The sequence below is a fragment of the Caenorhabditis elegans genome, chromosome II (genome assembly GCF_000002985.6).
Source record: "Caenorhabditis elegans chromosome II".
NCBI lineage: Eukaryota > Metazoa > Nematoda > Chromadorea > Rhabditida > Rhabditidae > Caenorhabditis > Caenorhabditis elegans.
This window is the reverse complement of record NC_003280.10, coordinates 14344469-14361919: the sequence shown is the minus strand read 5'-3', so window position 1 is coordinate 14361919 and position 17451 is coordinate 14344469. Positions and strand designations below refer to the sequence as shown.

General features: G+C 37.9%; 6 protein-coding genes across 9 annotated transcripts; 4 read left to right on the top strand and 2 right to left on the bottom strand.

Moving 5' to 3' along the window:
- Nucleotides 1–235: 235 nt before the first annotated feature.
- pfs-2 (pre-mRNA 3' end processing protein pfs-2) lies at nucleotides 236–3554 on the bottom strand (the record flags this gene model as incomplete). 3 transcript variants are annotated; one of them, NM_001393231.1, is made up of 7 exons in its annotated part: nucleotides 236–616; nucleotides 664–1862; nucleotides 1910–2286; nucleotides 2335–2489; nucleotides 2804–2899; nucleotides 2964–3134; nucleotides 3185–3554. In NM_001393231.1, 7 exons carry the CDS (start codon nucleotides 3431–3433, stop codon nucleotides 434–436), a joined length of 2430 nt encoding a protein of 809 aa, NP_001380152.1. The 3 variants fall into 3 exon arrangements, with proteins under 3 accessions (NP_001380152.1, NP_001379014.1, NP_001368351.1); NM_001393232.1 differs by having other exon boundaries at nucleotides 252–616; nucleotides 2335–2899; NM_001381653.1 differs by lacking the exons at nucleotides 2804–2899; nucleotides 2964–3134; nucleotides 3185–3554 and having other exon boundaries at nucleotides 434–616; nucleotides 2335–2390.
- A 252-nt stretch (nucleotides 3555–3806) lies between these two features.
- Nucleotides 3807–11207, top strand: agl-1 (Glycogen debranching enzyme). The gene is made up of 11 exons (NM_064583.6): nucleotides 3807–3957; nucleotides 4352–4471; nucleotides 4518–5317; nucleotides 5363–5540; nucleotides 5612–5955; nucleotides 6008–6360; nucleotides 7331–7547; nucleotides 7593–8142; nucleotides 8190–8616; nucleotides 9219–9807; nucleotides 10180–11207. The coding sequence occupies exons 2-11, from the start codon at nucleotides 4390–4392 to the stop codon at nucleotides 11041–11043; spliced, it is 4404 nt and encodes a 1467-aa protein (NP_496984.1). The 5' UTR covers nucleotides 3807–3957; nucleotides 4352–4389; the 3' UTR covers nucleotides 11044–11207.
- Nucleotides 11122–11767, bottom strand: elof-1 (Transcription elongation factor 1 homolog). The gene is made up of 2 exons (NM_064582.10): nucleotides 11628–11767; nucleotides 11122–11578 (listed from the first exon to the last, which is right to left on the bottom strand). The coding sequence occupies exons 1-2, from the start codon at nucleotides 11741–11743 to the stop codon at nucleotides 11440–11442; spliced, it is 255 nt and encodes an 84-aa protein (NP_496983.1). The 5' UTR covers nucleotides 11744–11767; the 3' UTR covers nucleotides 11122–11439.
- A 746-nt stretch (nucleotides 11768–12513) lies between these two features.
- Nucleotides 12514–13034, top strand: Y54G11A.17 (L51_S25_CI-B8 domain-containing protein; the record flags this gene model as incomplete). The annotated part of the gene is made up of 2 exons (NM_001267497.2): nucleotides 12514–12678; nucleotides 12725–13034. The coding sequence occupies 2 exons, from the start codon at nucleotides 12514–12516 to the stop codon at nucleotides 12932–12934; spliced, it is 375 nt and encodes a 124-aa protein (NP_001254426.1). The 3' UTR covers nucleotides 12935–13034.
- lin-7 (Protein lin-7 homolog) lies at nucleotides 12514–16076 on the top strand (the record flags this gene model as incomplete). 2 transcript variants are annotated; one of them, NM_064581.4, is made up of 6 exons in its annotated part: nucleotides 12514–12678; nucleotides 12725–12883; nucleotides 13128–13328; nucleotides 13847–14004; nucleotides 14064–14136; nucleotides 14564–14758. In NM_064581.4, the coding sequence occupies 4 exons, from the start codon at nucleotides 13128–13130 to the stop codon at nucleotides 14756–14758; spliced, it is 627 nt and encodes a 208-aa protein (NP_496982.2). The 2 variants fall into 2 exon arrangements, with proteins under 2 accessions (NP_496982.2, NP_001122664.2); NM_001129192.6 differs by lacking the exons at nucleotides 12514–12678; nucleotides 12725–12883 and having other exon boundaries at nucleotides 14064–14139; nucleotides 14564–16076.
- A 106-nt stretch (nucleotides 16077–16182) lies between these two features.
- On the top strand, nucleotides 16183–17375 carry Y54G11A.9 (Core domain-containing protein). The gene is made up of 3 exons (NM_001393230.1): nucleotides 16183–16308; nucleotides 16622–16774; nucleotides 17077–17375. Exons 1-3 carry the CDS (start codon nucleotides 16195–16197, stop codon nucleotides 17212–17214), a joined length of 405 nt encoding a protein of 134 aa, NP_001379045.1. The 5' UTR covers nucleotides 16183–16194; the 3' UTR covers nucleotides 17215–17375.
- Nucleotides 17376–17451: the final 76 nt, after the last annotated feature.

Sequence of the window (17451 nt, the reverse complement as noted above, 5' to 3'; positions counted from 1 at the left end):
ATTGCCGTAATTTTAAAATATTTTGGGTTTTTTTATTTTTGGCATGATTTCTTAAAAGTGCACGGTCCTATTCAAATGCAAAAAGTTAATCGAAATGGGTTTTTTGTTTTTGTTTTTCGGACAGAAAAAAACACAAAAAAAATGAAACACACTTTTAAGGGGTAATTGAATTTTTCATAATTATAAAATTAATTAATGGTTATAAACCGAGAAAAAGTGATTTTTCAACAAAAAACAAGAACATAAATATTCATTCAATGAAAAAAAAATAGAAAAGAAAAAAGAAATATAAGAAAAAATGGTATAACGACTGGGAAATAGGGGTAAAAATAAATTGATCGGTATTGGGTCAATCACAACATTTTTTCGCAAAGAAAAAGTAATAACAATAATAGAAAGCGGGCTAACTCCCATGCTCTCCCAGTTTAAATGTTTAATACGGCTGCCCCCGACCTCTCCCTCGTCCGCCAACACCTCCACCTCGATTTCCAGCGTAATTTCCTTGGTTTTGGTTTTGGCCTGCTTCAAATTGCGGCATCCACTGATTTTTTCCTCCCTGTTGTGCAGATGATTGTTGTTGTTGCGGTGGCGGACCGGATGGGCTCAATTGATCAGACTGAAATTACCCATTTTTTAAAGAACAAAGATTAACGAAAAACCAACCCTTCCACTTAACATTCTCGGATCTCTTCTTGGGTCCATCCTTTGCATGTTGATCGGAGGTGGATGCTGCTGCTGGCTCTGTTGTTGGTGAGAAACTGGCGGAGGTCCCCTCCAATGCTCCGGCTCACCAGAAGGCGGTTGGTTGGGAACCATCGTACGCATATCCACATCGCCAGTAGATCCATTTGACGATGATGGAGCGGTTCGGTAGTCAATATCGGATGGAATGTGCTGAATTTGTCGTGGAGGAGGTCCTTGCTGAGATGCATAGGATCCTTGTAGTGTCCCTTGTCCTCCATACGACCCTTGTGGTGGTCCCTGCCCTCCATAGGATCCTTGTGGTGGAGGCCTTTGCCATCCTCCTTGATTTCCACCCATTCTACCCGGCGGTCCGTATCCTTGTCCTGGCCCAGACATCGGAGGCCCCTGATGTCTCCAATTTGGAGGTGGACCTTGCTGCTGCTGTGGTGGAGGTACAGATCGAAACTCTTGAGGTCTTGGCTGACTTGGACCTAACAGCGATCCTCCCGTCGTCGGAGGTCCCAGAAACGATTTTGAAGGTCCGAACTGTGCACCTTCGGCGTCTTCACGTCCCAATCCACCTTTCATCGTTGTGAAATCGTCAGAACCCGCACCAATTCCTTTGGAATTATTCCACATTCTCTCGAATTGCCTCTGTGCTTTCTTGGCAGGCGGTTGCTTGATCAACGTTCGCTTTGCACCGATCATGGGAGCAAAGTTCTGTCTTGTAAGATCATCAGGTACCAGTAGAGTCGAATCAGTTGTCATCATGTTATGATCTCTATTGAGCTGTTCATAAAGATGTTCATCCAATCCCATTCCAGGAATAAATGTGTCCGGCCTGTAGGTTTCTTGAGTCTCGATACTTGGCTTCGGTGGTGCCATTCGCGGTTCTCTTTCTTTGTCCAAATGTCCAATCATATTGGTGTTGGACAATCCAAAAATGTCTTCAACAGTGTCGCCTGGTCGATTTCTGGCCCAAAACTTGGTGTTATTGTCGTTGGATCCGGTGGCCAGGATATGTCCAAGTGGGTGCCATTTCATCGACCAAATCGCTTGATCGTGAGCATGTTCGAGCAGTCCGATCTCTTTCTCTCCGTCAACCATCCAGTAGACTATTGAACCATCTCCACCACCAGACACAAAAAGACCCTCATGAATCGGATGCCATGCGAGAGCTGAAACATGTATGTAAATAAATTCGACGAGAAGCCTAAAAACTCACAAATTACTTCTTTCTTGTGCGCTCTGTACGTCCTCATTTCCTTCATCATCCGAATATCGTACATCTTCACCAAATGATCTCTTCCGCCAGTCAACAACCAATTTCCATTCTTATTGAACTCTACCGCCATCACACTGCTCTTGTGCTCTTGTAACGTTGCTAGGCAAGAACCGGACTTTGGATCCCAGATTTTAACAGGTTGCTGAGTATCACGAGATCCTGTCGCGATCAGACCTTTTGTTGGATGCCAATCTATGCATCGAACTTCGGCTCCGTGGCCTCGAAGGACACGTTCTTCGGTGTAGCGAGCAAAATCCCAGACACGAGCAGTTCCGTCGTCGGAAGCTGTCGCGAACTTTACATCGGTTGGAGCAAACCTATAAATTGAACAAATAATTATTTAGGTCACCAAACTCATAACTTACGCCAGACCTCTGATGGCTTCATCCTTGTGTGCTGAAAACATGTGCGCGTTGTTCATGTTCGGCTGCCAGTATTTCACATATCCACCTTGATCCGCACTTAAAAGCCATTGCTCGTTGGATGCCCATTTTAGAGCCCGAATCGCAGAGTCATGAGCCTAAAAAGTTATTTTATTTTGAGCATGATTCTGTCTCAAAAGCTCAAAAAATGAATTATAATTTTATGCGATTAGAACTTTCGAACTCTTGCGCATATATAAATATTTCAACGACAAGTCCGTTTTTTTTCAAACTTTTCTACTATCACGTCTGATTGTGTGCACAAAACTTAGAAAATGCCAAATGAAAACCTTTTATTCACATCAAATACCGCGAAATGCCGCATTAGAAACGATGTGAATACTTTATTGGTTGAGCATAAAAAGGTGAACATAATATACAAAATCGTAATCCATCGGGTTGTGTGCTTTACCTGAAGAATCGTCTCGAAATTGAAGGCTGTGCCATTCCACAGTGTGAACTCGCCAGTTTGGCATCCTGTGATCAATCGTTTACCCTCTGGCGACCACTGAAATTTGAGATATATACAATTTTAATTTTAAAATTGTGCAAAAACAGCATTAAAAACTCACGCAAACACTATAAACCGGGCATTTGACTTTATTCATGGCCGTTCGTATGAACTTTGTCAATATGCAATCCACTGGAACATCAGGAGTTGAATCTGCAGGGACGGCATATTGTTGGTATAAGATATCGGGTTGTTGAAGAATCCGTTGTTTGCCATATTGCCAAAGTCGGTTCTGAACGATTTACAAGAATAACTAGGAAATTTTATTTATGAAATATCTACCTCGCAATGGTTCAATACAGTAGAAACATAATCCACATGTCTTCTAACGTTTGCCACATTCTTCCTCAACCGCCGTCCAGGACCATCACCCATCACGTCTGGCATCACATGTTCTCTTTGAAATCGATTATGCGGATGGTGGTGATTGTTCATAATTCTCGGCTGAGAATTCTGCATTGACGATGTAGATGGTTGAATTGTTAGAGTAACATTCGGCATCTGATTGCCACGCATCATTCCACCGTTCATGTTGAAAGACGCCGATAAAATTTAAATTTAGATTTTTAGCAATTAAGGACAAAACCAACTATGTTTGATACGGCTGTCATCCTTAGTGTTATTACGAATTCATTGGCAGATGCACTCGCCTGGAATTCAGAAATACAACTATTTAGTCCAAAGCATTAAGTTTAGCTTGAAAGTTAGAAAAAAAGGTGATGAAGCAACATATTCTGTTCATTTTTAATTAAAGCAAATATTTTATAAAGTCTGAAAATATAAAAAAATATCAAAAAATCGATAAATTCCAGCTGAGAAAATCAGAGAAGCAACACAAAAAACACGTTCAAATCTTCTTGGTCCGCAAACAACATACCCCACGCCGTAGTGCACACAAAATACCACACTTGACGCACGCCGCGGTTTTTTAAATCGAAAAAATAAGGAGAGAAAAAGAAGAAAACGATGAAGAAAGTCACGTTGCGCTGCCATGTGCTACACTTTTCGATGGCTCAACGCGTTCGGGTGGCCCTCGAAATATAGAAAATCGATAGGTTGGTTGAGGAAACTATGGGTTTCCGCAGTTCTGTTCTTGGAGGATTTTTTACCTATAAAAAATATTAAAATCTTTACCTCCTTTTACATGAATAGATAAAGTTCAATAAAACAAGCATTATGTTTTTTAGAAATCAATATTCGTCCTTGAAAGATTTAATCTCATTCTCTAATTCCCATTGATTAAAAGACAAAAAGATAGCGATCTCTTATCACAAATTTTTTATTGTTTTTGTTGACTTTTCATCTTTGACTACCTATTTTCTCTAAAAACATGTTGTTCTGTTGGGTCATAATGCCCTCATATTCAGACCACGCGCACCAACAGCTTTTCGTAGTTTTCTTTATTATATTTATTTTTTAAATTGGAGTTTATTAAAAATGAAACTTCAGGCCAATACAACGACCACAAACTTTAAATCCAGCGCTCGATGGGTGAAGAAAAAGAAATCCGAATCATTGTTCTTGAAGATGGAGAGCACTTGGAAAGTGTTATAAGAAAAATTGAGAAAGGTTCTTTGTTTATAAAATTAAAAATATTTATCTAAACTTTTTTCAGGTTGGATAGTTCGATTCAAGCGCGGCTCTTCACTTCTTGGAAAGAAAGTTAAAGTTTTCACCTCTATTTGCCCTGGAAATTCTCTGGAATGGTCTGAAGGAAAAGACCACTTGGCAGTTTACTGTCAAGTGGAATGCAAGGAAGCTGGATCCTTCAGATATTGGTTTAAAATTGAGGATTCTGAAGAGCGAGGCAGTGGATACTTCTTGGTGATGCCAGAGCTGAAGATCAACGGAAAATGCCTGCCGCTCGATGGAATCGCTTGCCAAACGTACCTCACAAAGCTTCTAGGACCGCTTTCCGAGTGGAAAGAACGACTTGAAGTTGCACATCAGACAGGATATAACATGATCCATTTGACTCCTATCCATGAGCTTGGAATCTCAAATAGTAGCTATTCCCTCAGTGATCATCATTCTTTGATTAAAACCATCCAGTCGCAGGATCAAAAGTTCGGATTTGAAGACGTGCAAGCGCTCGTGGGAGATCTTGAGCGGTCCTGGAACATACTCACAGTACAGGATGTTGTGTGGAATCACGCAGCAAAGAATGCCACGTGGCTTCTGGAGCATCCAGAGTCTGCCTATAACTGCTTGAATAGTCCACATCTTCGGCCAGCATATGTAATTGACAGAGTGTATCACGAATTTGGAAAGCAGATTGGAGAAGGTGTGTGGGAACATCGTGGTGTTCCACCAGTCGTTGACAATATTCACCATGTAAATGCAATCGAGTATCTTCTGAGAGCAGAAGTTTTGCCAAAGGCCGATCTTCACGAGTTTTATCAAGTGGATTTGAAGGTAAATAAAACATTCTAACTATAAGAAAAAACATTCAATTTTCAGGCAATGGTTAACCTATTCGAGGTGTTCATCAAACAATCTAGTGGTCCCACAACGAACCCGTTGGACGGAGAAGATGTAGAAATCGAACAAGATTTAGAATGTCGAAGATTCGGAAACACTGTGGACTTTGAGAGATCCGCTAGAATTTTCAATCGACACCGGGGAGATGCTAAGTCAGGTATTGAAGCATAAATCAGCAAAAAACAGCTTTATATATATGTATATAAAAGGCATTACCTTAATTTTCAGAAGAAGAACGAGTGGAAAAATGCGTTCGAAGCTTTGAAGAAGCCCTCAATAACAAAAATCTCGAAGCCGCTCGCGAGTCATGGGAAGTGATTTTAGCCGGCTTGGCAGCAGTGATGGGAGGAATCACATATGAGCGAATTGCTGATAACGGCCCGAAAAAGGGACTTGTATCTCCGGAAAACCCGTTGACAACTGATTATTTTCTGCATTTGGAGGCAGATCTCGGGTGGAAATCAGAAGAGAAATTCGCATATGATCCAGAAAAGTCAAAGTTTTTAATGGCTTTTAATGGATGGGTTATGAGCAGTGATCCGATGAAGAATTTTGCGCTGAAAGAATCTCAGGTAAGTCTTAAAATCTTTTTTTTTTGGAATAAAATAAACAATTATTTTCTAGGTTTATCTCCGCCGTGAGCTCGTCTGCTGGGGTGATTCCGTAAAGCTAAATTATGGAAACAAAGAAGCGGATAGCCCATTCCTCTGGCAATATATGAAGGAATACACGCAACAAGCCGCCCGAATCTTCCACGGTCTCCGCATCGACAACGCTCATGGCACGCCGATCCACGTGGCTGAAAAGTTACTGAAAACGGCAAGAGAAGTCCGGCCGGATATCTATGTTTTCGCAGAATTGTTCACCGGAAGTGAGCATGCCGACAACATGTTCGTGAACAGATTAGGAATCTCGTCTTTAATTCGAGAAGCTCAATCGGCACATGACAGTCACGAGCAGGGACGATTGGTTTATAGGTAAAATTTTACCTGAAAAATTATGAAATTCATGTAATTTCGGCAAAAAGCTACCGTAATTCCACTATTAGTCTTGCATGCAAGACTAATTTTCAATCAACCCGTAGGGGTGCAAGATTAATAGAAACTGCAAGACTAATAGAGGCTGCAAGACTATTTTTCGATTGACCTCTAGGGGTGCAAGACTAATAGAGGCTGCAAGACTAATAGAGGAAATACGGTATATTTCAAAATGAAAATCACAGATTTCTAATAAAACGAAACGATCAACCTGTTAAGTTCGTGAGGCTCAAGAATCAGAAAATTCATAAATTTTCATATTTCGACTTAAAATGTCAGATTCATATTTACATCAGACGAATTTCTAAGGAACTTTCCATAATATTGTAAAAACTCGTGAAAATTTATTTCAAGGTGGTGTAGTCGAATTTTTTATTGCTTATTACTCAAAATTTTCTGAAAACGCCGAATTTCATAATGAAACTTCTCGAAAACTTCTAAAAAAAGGTTGTGGCGGCTCAAAAAATGACTTAAAATTATCATTTGAAACTTGAATGGTCGGCGTCTGGAAACCACCTTTTTTGAAATCATCGTCTAATTTTGGGTATACAAGTTAATTATCTTGCGTAATCAACTCGATTGAGGTACATTTAAGTTCGATCGAGGACCAGAAGTTACCTAATTTTACCAAACCTCCTCCATCGGTCTTAAATGTACCTAAATCGAGATGAATACGCAAGATAATTATCTTGTATATCCAAAATTAGACGGTCATTTCAAGAAGATTAATTTCTAGCTGCAGACTAATCAAATTTCAAATTTTAACTAATTTTGGGTCATTTTTTGAACCACCATAACTTCTTTTTGAGAAGTTTTCAAGAAGTTTCATTATGAAATCCGGTATTTTCAGAGAATTTCGAAACGAATAAAGCAATAAAAAACACCATCAAATTGAAATTAAAAATTACAGATACGGAGGTGACTGTGTAGGGGCGTTCAAGCAAAAATCGGCTCGCCTGGCTCCAAAATCGATTGCTCACGGCTTATTCTTGGACCAATCTCATGACAATCCGTCACCAATTCACACTAGAAGCCCATTCGACATTCTTCCAACCGCCGCCATGCTCACAATGGCTTCTTGTGCTGTAGGTAGTAATCGAGGTTACGACGAGCTCATTAGAGATCACGTAAGTTAACTGAAGAGCTGAAGCGTTCTATTCTGAATCTTCTAGATCCACGTGGTTTCCGAAAAACGCCCATATGCTTCTTGGTGCCGTCCGGATCAAGTGTCTAGAAGCCAGGGAATCATTGAAGGCCGGAATTTGCTCAACAAGCTTCATACGTGGCTCGCCGAGCACGGATATTCTCAAGTTTTTGTGGATCAAATGAATTCGGATATTGTGGGAATCACGCGGCACAATCCACGAACCCACGAAACGGTCGTAGTAGTGTCCCATACTTCATTTTCCAAGAATTATATCGATTGGCCCGGCGGTTTGAAGCATATTCCCATTGGTGGAGTGCTGGAAAACGTGATTTTCGAGATGAAATTGAAAAAGGTTCAAGAGGAATGGGGAACTGAAGATCCAGATGTTCTCATAGGACTTAAAAATTATGAGATGGAAATTCGAGAAAATGTGAATTTGGACAATGGAACTATGTTCAAGGTTCATGATGGATACATTGAGCTCACGAATTTCCCAACTGGATCAGTTGTTGGATTTAAAATTCGACCATCTGATGAAGCAACTAAAGCTTTTAATATGATTCATAACTCGATTAGTAAGAGATTTTCATTCAAAAAACTAATATTTAACGTACAATTTCAGCTCCAGAACAATCTGAATTTGACTCTGCTCTCTCTCGTCTCACATATCAATCATTCCCAAATCTTCTATTCCACTGTGAATCCGAGGACTATGCCACGATACAACAAGGCGGATACGATGTTCCGAATTTCGGAAAATTCGTCTACTGCGGCCTTCAGGGCCTCGTGCCAGTCCTCGAAAAAATCCGCGATGATAACGACCTCGGGCATCCATTGTGCCAAAATCTCCGTGATGGGACGTGGATCTGCGACTATATTGTCGGAAGATTGGCGAAATTCGAGAAGCTCGGAGAAGTTTCAGAGGCTATCAGAAAATTTTTTGCACCGTTGGATCATGTGCCTTATTACCTCCGTCCGTGCTATTTTGAACTACTCGTTTCTTATATTTACGGAAAAATTCGTAAAGAGGCGTTGAAGAGAATGGCTCCGTGAGTTTTTGTGTTTCGTTTTAGAAAAAATTTTGCTCACGTCGAAAAAAAAAATAACAAAGCGATGAGTCATTTTTTTTTAATTCCAAAAATATGTTTTAATATATGTAAAAAAAAATATATTTAAAAAAACAAGTCGAGGAAACTGGAGTTTTATTTTTATAAGTTCTATATAAAAATTTGGATATGATCGAAAATTACTGAATAATTTGAATTTTTCTGGAAAAATCGAAAAATTTTTTTAAACTTGTAAATTTTGAATTTTCGTGGTAAACTTATGATTTTATGGCCTTTATTTTCCAAAAAACTGAATTTTACCGTAATTATCACCATTGTAAAGGAAATTTCGTATTTTTAAATGTTTTTTTCAAAAATGTTGATTTGTTTTCCAATCGGAATTAAGTAAAAAATTGAGTCGGCGTATGCAAAAATGACAATTTCTCGAAAAACTATTTAGAAGATGGAATTTTTCGATATACTGATAAAAAACCGAACATTTGCGCTTTTTCGATTTTCTAAAAACAAAAAAACCGAGAATTTGAAAAAAATAAATTTCAGAAAAAACACATTTTTATGAAAATTTAATTTCGTTATTCTTTCAGGCAAATCTCCTCGTCATCCGCGTTAGTCCGACACTTGGCCATCTCAACTCTCTCATTCCTTGGATACATTCCTGGAGCCGGTCTCGCACCGATTCCGACTTCCCTCCAAATTGAAGATCAGTATCCATCAAGTTTGGCCGCCGGGCTATCCCACTTTGCTGTTGGAATCTGGAGAAATTGGGGTCGTGACACATTTATCGCCTTGCCGGGATGCCTTTTATCAACTGGCCGATTCCAGGAAGCCCGTCAAATCATTCTCTCATTTGCCGGCGCTATTCGTCATGGACTCATACCGAATCTTCTAGCCGAGGGAATTGGTGCCAGATATAATTGTAGAGATGCCACGTGGTTCTGGCTGGTTTCGATTGTGAAATACGTGGAATCGGCGCCAAATGGAGTCGGGATTCTTGAGGATCCAGTGCGCAGAATCTACCCGAATGATGATAGTGTCTATGGAGAGGGAGAAGTGCAACAGATGCTTATTGAAACTATTTATGAGGCACTTGACAAGCATTTCGCTGGGATTGACTACAGGGAGAGAAGTGCCGGACCACAAATCGACGAACAAATGAGAGATGAGGGATTCCAGGTACAGTTTTTGTTTTTTCAATTTCGAAAACCAATTGAAATTTTTTTCTGGTAAACAAATTTAAGCAAAATTTTGAAATAATTCTGAACTAGTTTGCTAATTTAAAAAATATTTTTTCCTTTTTTTTATGTACTGGAAATCGACAAAAAATATTCTGAAAAAAACAACCAAAAAAATAGAATTAAAAAAAAAATTTCTTCGATTTTCTGAAAAAAATCTCTTTTTTGATTCTCGGAATACCGAAAAATCGTAACATTTCGTTTTTGATTTTCCAAAAACAAAAACTTTCAAATTCTCGGGGGAAAACGAACAAAATAAAATCAAACATTTTCGTTCTTCAAATAATTTTTTTGACAACGTCCTCTATTCCAGGTGACCGCCGGCGTCTCTCGCACCACAGGCTTCATCTACGGCGGTAATCGCTGGAATTGTGGAACATGGATGGACAAGATGGGAAGTAGTGAAAGAGCCGGAAATAAAGGAGAACCCGCGACGCCGAGAGATGGAGCGGCCGTCGAGCTACAGGGACTTGCCTACAGAGCACTGAAAAGCTTGAAGAATTGGAAGGAGCAAGGTGTGATCCAGAGATCCGGAGTTAGCGACGAGTGGACGTGGGGCTTCTGGGCTCAGAAGATCCGAGAAAACTTTGAGAAGGAGTTCTTTGTTGATAAAGATTCCTATGCGGAGTTTGTAAATCGTCGGGAGATCATCAAGGATTCTGTCGGTTCCACACTAGGATTCACCGACTTCCAGCTTCGTTGCAACTTTGGAATTGCATTAGCAGTTGCTCCAGATCTTATGGATCCTAAGAAAGCATGGAAGGCATTGGATTCAGCTGAAGTTCTTCTTGGACCACTTGGAATGAAGACCCTTGATCCAACAGATTGGGCTTACAACGGCTACTACAACAATGATGATGATGGGACTGACAAGAAGACGGCAAAAGGATGGAATTATCATCAGGGCCCTGAATGGCTCTTCGTCGCCGGGTATTATCTCCAAGCTCGGCTGAGAATCGGTGATATCCTCGGAGGATCCGAAAAGCAGTATGCGATCCGGCAAGTCCAGGAGCGACTCGGCAATGCTTACAAGCACATCATTTCATCACCATGGAGGTCACTACCGGAACTGACAAATGCTGATGGAGAATACTGTATGCAGAGTTGTGCTGCCCAGGCGTGGTCCGTCGGTTGCCTGATTGAAGCATGTGTAAAACTTAATACTATCGAGGGATGATATTTTCCTTTTTTTTAGAATTCAGAATATTGCATGTATTTCCTTGTTGCATTTCTAGCTAACTTACCATTTTTGATTTTTAAGTTCAACTTTTTATATAGCTTTGAGCCAAAGAAATTTGAAACAAAATGATGAAAAATAAAGTATTGTACAAAAAATGGTGATGTGCTGATTTGGTTATTTACACACAAAAACGAGCTCGAGGATACCATTCTCGTGAGAATTGAAGGACCGGTTTTCGAGGCGTGCTGCAATGATGATCCAGAAAGTGTGTGGATGAATTGGGGATAGAAGGAAATAGAATTACTGAGAAAAGCAAAGAGATCAACGCGATGGGGATTTTGGAGGCTTATAAGGAGGTCGTATAAGAATTTAAGATTGACGGATGGGGAATATTCAGGCGTTATTTGCCTGCTCACAGGCATCCACCCAATCAGAATAGACGTCGATTGGCTCGGAGAGGTAGTTGATGTTTGTTTGGAAGTCTTCAGAGCAGACACGACACGAGATATAACCGACATTCTTTTCGCGATCCCTGGAAAATTATTACGTTTTTTTTTGAAACGATTTTCCTTAGAAAGTACATTTTCACTTCACAAACGCGTTCATGATTGCAAAACGGACAGTTGAATTGGGTGTCGAGTGGCATTACAGCCTTTGCCTTGGTTGGAGCCTTTCTCTTCGACTTTCGCTTTCCCATTGCTGCGGATTGTTTGGATTGGTTCTGAAAAACAATTATTAAGTTCGGGAAACGTAAAAAGAACAGAATATTTTTGCAGAAGGTAAAAATATGTTCCAATCTCGAAAAAAAAGTTCGAAAATTACATTTAAATTGCAAGAAAATATACTAATATACAAACCACTCAAAAATGCGACACTCAGAAATACTATATTGTTTTTTTCTGTATTCTAAAAACTATAACGTATGCACAATGTGAAAATTTTTCGTGAGTGTCGGCTTGAAATTCCACATTTTTGGACTTCAAATTCACAAAATTTTTTGAATCATCAGGTTTTATATGGAAAATTTACCTATTTTGACACAAAACATAATATTTCTATCATATAAAAACGGCAAAAATCCGGCAAAAAGTAACACGAAAAACAGCCAAAAAAGAAATTTCGAAACAAAATTGGCGCGAGGAAGACAGTTAGATGCGCAGGTTTTCTCGACTACGGTCTGCAGTACACGTTGCGTACTGCGTACAAAAAATGTTGACCGTAGTCTCCAAAACAATTAAGCATTTATCGGACTTTCCGGAGCAGGATTTATTCATTTTATGCTTAAAATTAAACATTTCTCAATATTTTATCAATAAATTAAATGAGAAAATTGTTTAAATCGTTAAAAAGCATTAAATAATGCTGAAAAACGTTAATTTTCAATAAAATATCTTTCTAGTGATGCAATGCAACTCAAAATTATAATTTAACAATTAAAATTATCTAAATTCAAATTTAAATATTCAGATGGGCCTCAAGGGATTCACCGGTAGTTTTCAACAAATTCGCGGACTTCTACGACCACCAAAGAATCTCCCGTTCCGTGGAATTTTCCGGAAAGACGGAGAAGTTGTGCGAAAAGACGATTTGCTGGTGAATCAATTCAAAATGAATTATCATCCAGGGTTAAATGTAAGATTTATTATCAAATATCTTTGATTATTGAGAAGTTATTCAGGTTTACTATGAAAACGATCGCGGAGAACGTCTTCTGCGTGCCCATTGCGACGGAATCGTTCGTATCTCCCAGGAAAAATGCGATCCGGACTATGAAATTGAGGAGATGAAGGGATACGAGTATAGGAAAGACGTGGATTTGTACAAAATGACGTTCAATGTGATTCCGCTGGAATTGTCTCAGAAGCACACGCTGCGACATGAAATTTAAATTTAATTTTTTGTCGATTTTTTTTTTGGTTTTGTTGTGTTTAATAATTTTCTGACGGGCTATGGTCAATTAGAATAGTAAATAATGTTTTTCCGCTCTGGATAGCTTAATTTTGTAATTTTTAATTGGTTTTCTTGCCATTTTTACCTATTTCCGTCCTATTTTTCCCCTCCTTTCCAACCAAATCTTCCAGATGGATAACCCGGATGGTCCGAATTTGGAGCGGGACGTTCAGCGTATTCTAGAGCTCATGGAGCACGTTCAGAAGACTGGAGAGGTCAATAATGCAAAATTGGCATCGCTGCAGCAGGTGCTACAATCCGAATTTTTCGGTGCCGTCCGAGAGGTCTATGAGACTGTTTATGAATCAATTGATGCGGATACAACGCCAGAGGTTCAGTTTTTTTTGATAAAACTGACAAAAATGCCGGAATTGAAATTTCCGGCAAATCGGCATATTGCCGGAATTCAAATTCCTGGAAAATCGGCTTATTGTCGGAATTGATAATTCCGGCAAATTGGCAAACTGTCCGAATTAATACTTCCGCCATATCTGCAAATTGTGGTTTTGCACATTTTTTTTGGAATTTTCAAAATTTAAATTTTAAAAAATTCAAAAAGGCACAGTTTTAAGTGTTTCCGTATAATGAAAATCCCTACAAAAAATTCCGGAAAATCGGTAGTTCGGCGAAAATCAAAATTTTCGGCAAATCGGCAAATTGCCGGAAATGCAAATTATGGCAAATCGGCAATTTGCCGAATTTGGCAAAAAAAAAGCCGAGCGACAATTGCCGCCAACCTTGATAATTAAAAGTTGTCGAAATTTCAAATTGTAGTTTTTTTATTTTTCGAAATAATTTTGAGCCGTTTTTGAACAACAGAAAACAAAAAAAAACACTAAACATTTTTCAGATAAAAGCCGCCGCAACAGCTAAAGCAACAGTGGCGGCGTTTGCTGCAGCCGAAGGCCACGCGCATCCACGTATCGTTGAGCTCCCAAAAACCGATCAAGGGCTTGGATTCAATGTTATGGGCGGCAAGGAGCAAAATTCACCGATTTACATCTCCAGGTGCAGATATAAAAATATTTAATGATTTTATAATTTAAAAAAAACGATTTGAATTGCAGAATAATCCCTGGTGGCGTAGCCGACAGACACGGAGGTCTCAAACGAGGCGATCAACTTATTGCGGTCAACGGAGTGGTGGGTTAAATGTTTAATTCAATTTTTTTTTAGTTTTTTTCGGAAAAAAAACATCGAAAAATATTGATTTTTCAATGTTTTTCAATGAAAAAAAAATCTAAAAATTCATTTTTTTAAGCAAAAAACGAAACTTACTTTAATTTAAGTGTTTTTTTATCGAAGATTTCAGATTTTTAGTGTTTTTCAGAAAATAAACCGGAAAAAAGTAAAGGAACCAGTAATAAAAGACAGAATTTTTCGGTTTACGAAGATTTCCATATAAAAGAACATTATAAATTTTTCTTAATATTTTTTTTCGAAAAAATGAACAATTTATTCTCATTTTTTAAAATTGAAAACAACTACACTTTTAATTAGTAGAAGAATATAACTCGAATTAGAAAAAAAACTTTGATTCAAAAAAATAACTTTAAAAAAATTTCAGAACGTGGAAGCCGAATGCCACGAAAAAGCAGTTGATCTTCTGAAATCCGCAGTCGGAAGTGTAAAGCTAGTGATCCGTTATATGCCGAAACTCCTGGATGAAATGGAGCGGAGATTCGAAAGACAGAGAATTCGATCCACTCAGCAGAGTCCAACACTCCCGACGCCGTCTTCTTCGACAAATCCACGAAGATAAAAAAGACGGAACATTTGTAGAAATCAAGAATTCGAGAATTTTTGGAAAAAATACGAAAAAAGCCACAACAAAACTAAATGTTACGGGAACACTAAATTTCGAGAATGCGTACTGCGCAACATAATTGACGCGCAAAATATCTCGTAGCGAAAACTACAGTAACTCTTTAAAATATTACTGTAGCGCTTGTTTCGATTTACGGACATCATTTATTAATCGATGAAATATCGAAAGAAAACACAAAAAAAAGACAACAAAAAAACAAACAAAAAAATATATTTTTATTTTTTATACAAATTTGTGTTCGAATTGGTTTTTCGTTTTTTTTTTTGTTGTCTTTTTTATGTTTTCAAATGATGTCCGTAAATCGACACCAGCGCTACAGTAGTACTTTATAAAATTACTGTGGTTTTCTCTTCGAGATATTTTGCGCGTCAATTATGTTGTGCAATACGCATTCATGTGCTCCCGTAATATAGATAATGGACATTAAAACAATATTTCTAAAATTTTTGCATCAAAATGTTTTGAGGCCCCACGAAAAGGGGAGCAAAACGAAAAGGGGATCTGCAAAAAGGGGATCTGCAAAAAGGGGATCTGCGAAAAGGGGAGATACGAAAAGGGGAGCAACGAAAAGGGGAGCTGGCACTGTGCCAAACGCACAAAACGCAATTTTTCTCACGCAACGCACGTTGATTTTTGAAATTTTCTTCTAGAAGATACGCTTAACAACACGCGACGCGTAACATCGGAGCATCGTTGTATCGTTTTCTTCGAGAAAAATAGCGCTTGGCACAGTGCCAGATCCCCTTTTCGTTGCTCCCCTTTTCGTATCTCCCCTTTTCGCAGATCCCCTTTTTGCAGATCCCCTTTTCGTTCTGCTCCCCTTTTCGTGTGGCCTCAATGTTTTACTGCAAGAGTTCGCATTTTTCTGCAAACATTGATTAGTTTAGCCGAGAAAATAGAACTTTTGTAGCAATATTGAAAGATCTTTTCTTGAAACTGAAATTTTCGCTGAAAAGTTTGCATTTTCCACCATAAAATCCCTATTTTTTCTATTTTTTTCCAGTTCATGTATACTCATTTCTAACTTCTTCTCTTCTATTCTTTGTTCTAGATTTTTAGATATCCCTATATGTACATTATTATCTCTTTTTCCGTTTTCAGACAAATTTCCAAAACAATGTTAATCTCAACACTCACCCTCTCCCCAAATTATTGCCCAAAAATTGCTTTAATAATCTTGCTTTGCCTTACGTTCTTTCAAATAGGTGCTTTTCTCCATGTATCTTTAATAACTAAATTTTTAAAATAATTTTTTTTCATTTTTCGGCATTTTTAAAAAAATATTTTCCATGTTTCAAAAATCACGAAAATCTATCTTTTTGATGTAAAATTCAACTTTTTTCAGATTTTTTTTTCAGAATTTTCTCGAAATGCTCACACAAAAAATCGGCAGACTAATGGCTTGTACAGTAACCCGACAGGCTCATCGGATGCTCACCGAGCAAGAGATTAAAGTGACGAATAAGGCAGCGAGCAGGCTTAAAGTTAGTCTGTCCTTGGGCGCCCAATTTTTTTGAAAATTAGAAATATTGTAAATGGAAAAACGAGAAATTTCGATTTTCCAGTTTTTTTTTTCGGAAAAAAATCGGCACTTTCCTATTTTTCAAAGTTTTTCAAAGCATTTAATTTCCGGTGTTTTTTTTACAAAAAAATTGTATACTTTTGATTTGTAGTGCTTTTCAGAGAAACCCCGATTTTCAAAAAAGAAAGTTAAAAAATTTTGTGAATATTGTTCGAAAATTCAATTTTTTTCAATGACTAGAAAAAAACCTTAATTTAAAAAATTAATTCTTCAAGGAAGTCGTTGATAACGGAGAACGCCTACGACTTGAGGTGGATGGAGGTGGATGCTCGGGATTTGAGTATAAAATTCGATTGGACAAAAAAATTAACAACGACGATTTATTATGGAAATCATCAGAGAATGGAGCTGAAATTGTGGTGGATGAGGTGAAAACGTGTAAAAAATGTTAAAATTGATGAGAAAAATCGTAGCGAATATTCAAAAAAAATTTCTCACAAAAGTCAATTTTTTCGGTTTTTTTCTAAACTTTGCCGAAAAATTTTAAAATTAAAAACAACGGTTTAGAAAATTTCGCCCAAAAGGCAATTTTTTCGATTCAAAAAAAATTTTCTGAAAAATGTTAAAATAAGAAAAACAATTAAAAAAGTTTATTAGAAAAATCTATTTTCGTGTAACAAAAATTTAAAGCATTCAATTTTTCTGTGTTTTTAAAAATTGTAATTTTCAGCTCTCCCTTGGCTTTCTCAAAGGCGCCACCGTGGATTTCGTGGAAGATTTAATGAAATCTTCATTTCGAATTGTCAATAATCCGATTGCCGAAAAAGGATGCTCTTGTGGATCAAGTTTTGCGCCGAAAATGGATTAAATTTTCCCTTTGTCCCTGTATTTTTTCTGTAATTATTAATTTTATCTTTAGGAATTTTTTTCTAGTTATTATTTAGTGATTTTGTAGTAGTAGACAATTTTTTGAGATCGTTGTTTGAGTCGGGTTAAATTCGTAAATTATTAATAAGATTTTCAGATATTTTTTTTTGTTTTTTACAATTCCCTCCGGTTTCCCACCGTATTTTCTATTTAATAATGATTCACTTTATTCAAATGT

Coding starts and splice junctions, on each gene's coding strand:
- elof-1 (NM_064582.10), bottom strand. CDS start 11,743: ATGGGAAAGCGAAAGTCGAAGAGAAAGGCTCCAACCAAGGCAAAGGCT. Junction 11,579..11,627: donor CGCGTTTGTGAAGTGAAAAT/GTACTTTCTAAG, acceptor ATAATTTTCCAG/GGATCGCGAAAAGAATGTCG.
- agl-1 (NM_064583.6), top strand. CDS start 4,390: ATGGGTGAAGAAAAAGAAATCCGAATCATTGTTCTTGAAGATGGAGAG. Junction 5,318..5,362: donor TTTATCAAGTGGATTTGAAG/GTAAATAAAACA, acceptor TTCAATTTTCAG/GCAATGGTTAACCTATTCGA. Junction 5,541..5,611: donor CCGGGGAGATGCTAAGTCAG/GTATTGAAGCAT, acceptor CTTAATTTTCAG/AAGAAGAACGAGTGGAAAAA.
- Y54G11A.9 (NM_001393230.1), top strand. CDS start 16,195: ATGCTCACACAAAAAATCGGCAGACTAATGGCTTGTACAGTAACCCGA. Junction 16,309..16,621: donor AGGCAGCGAGCAGGCTTAAA/GTTAGTCTGTCC, acceptor TAATTCTTCAAG/GAAGTCGTTGATAACGGAGA. Junction 16,775..17,076: donor CTGAAATTGTGGTGGATGAG/GTGAAAACGTGT, acceptor TGTAATTTTCAG/CTCTCCCTTGGCTTTCTCAA.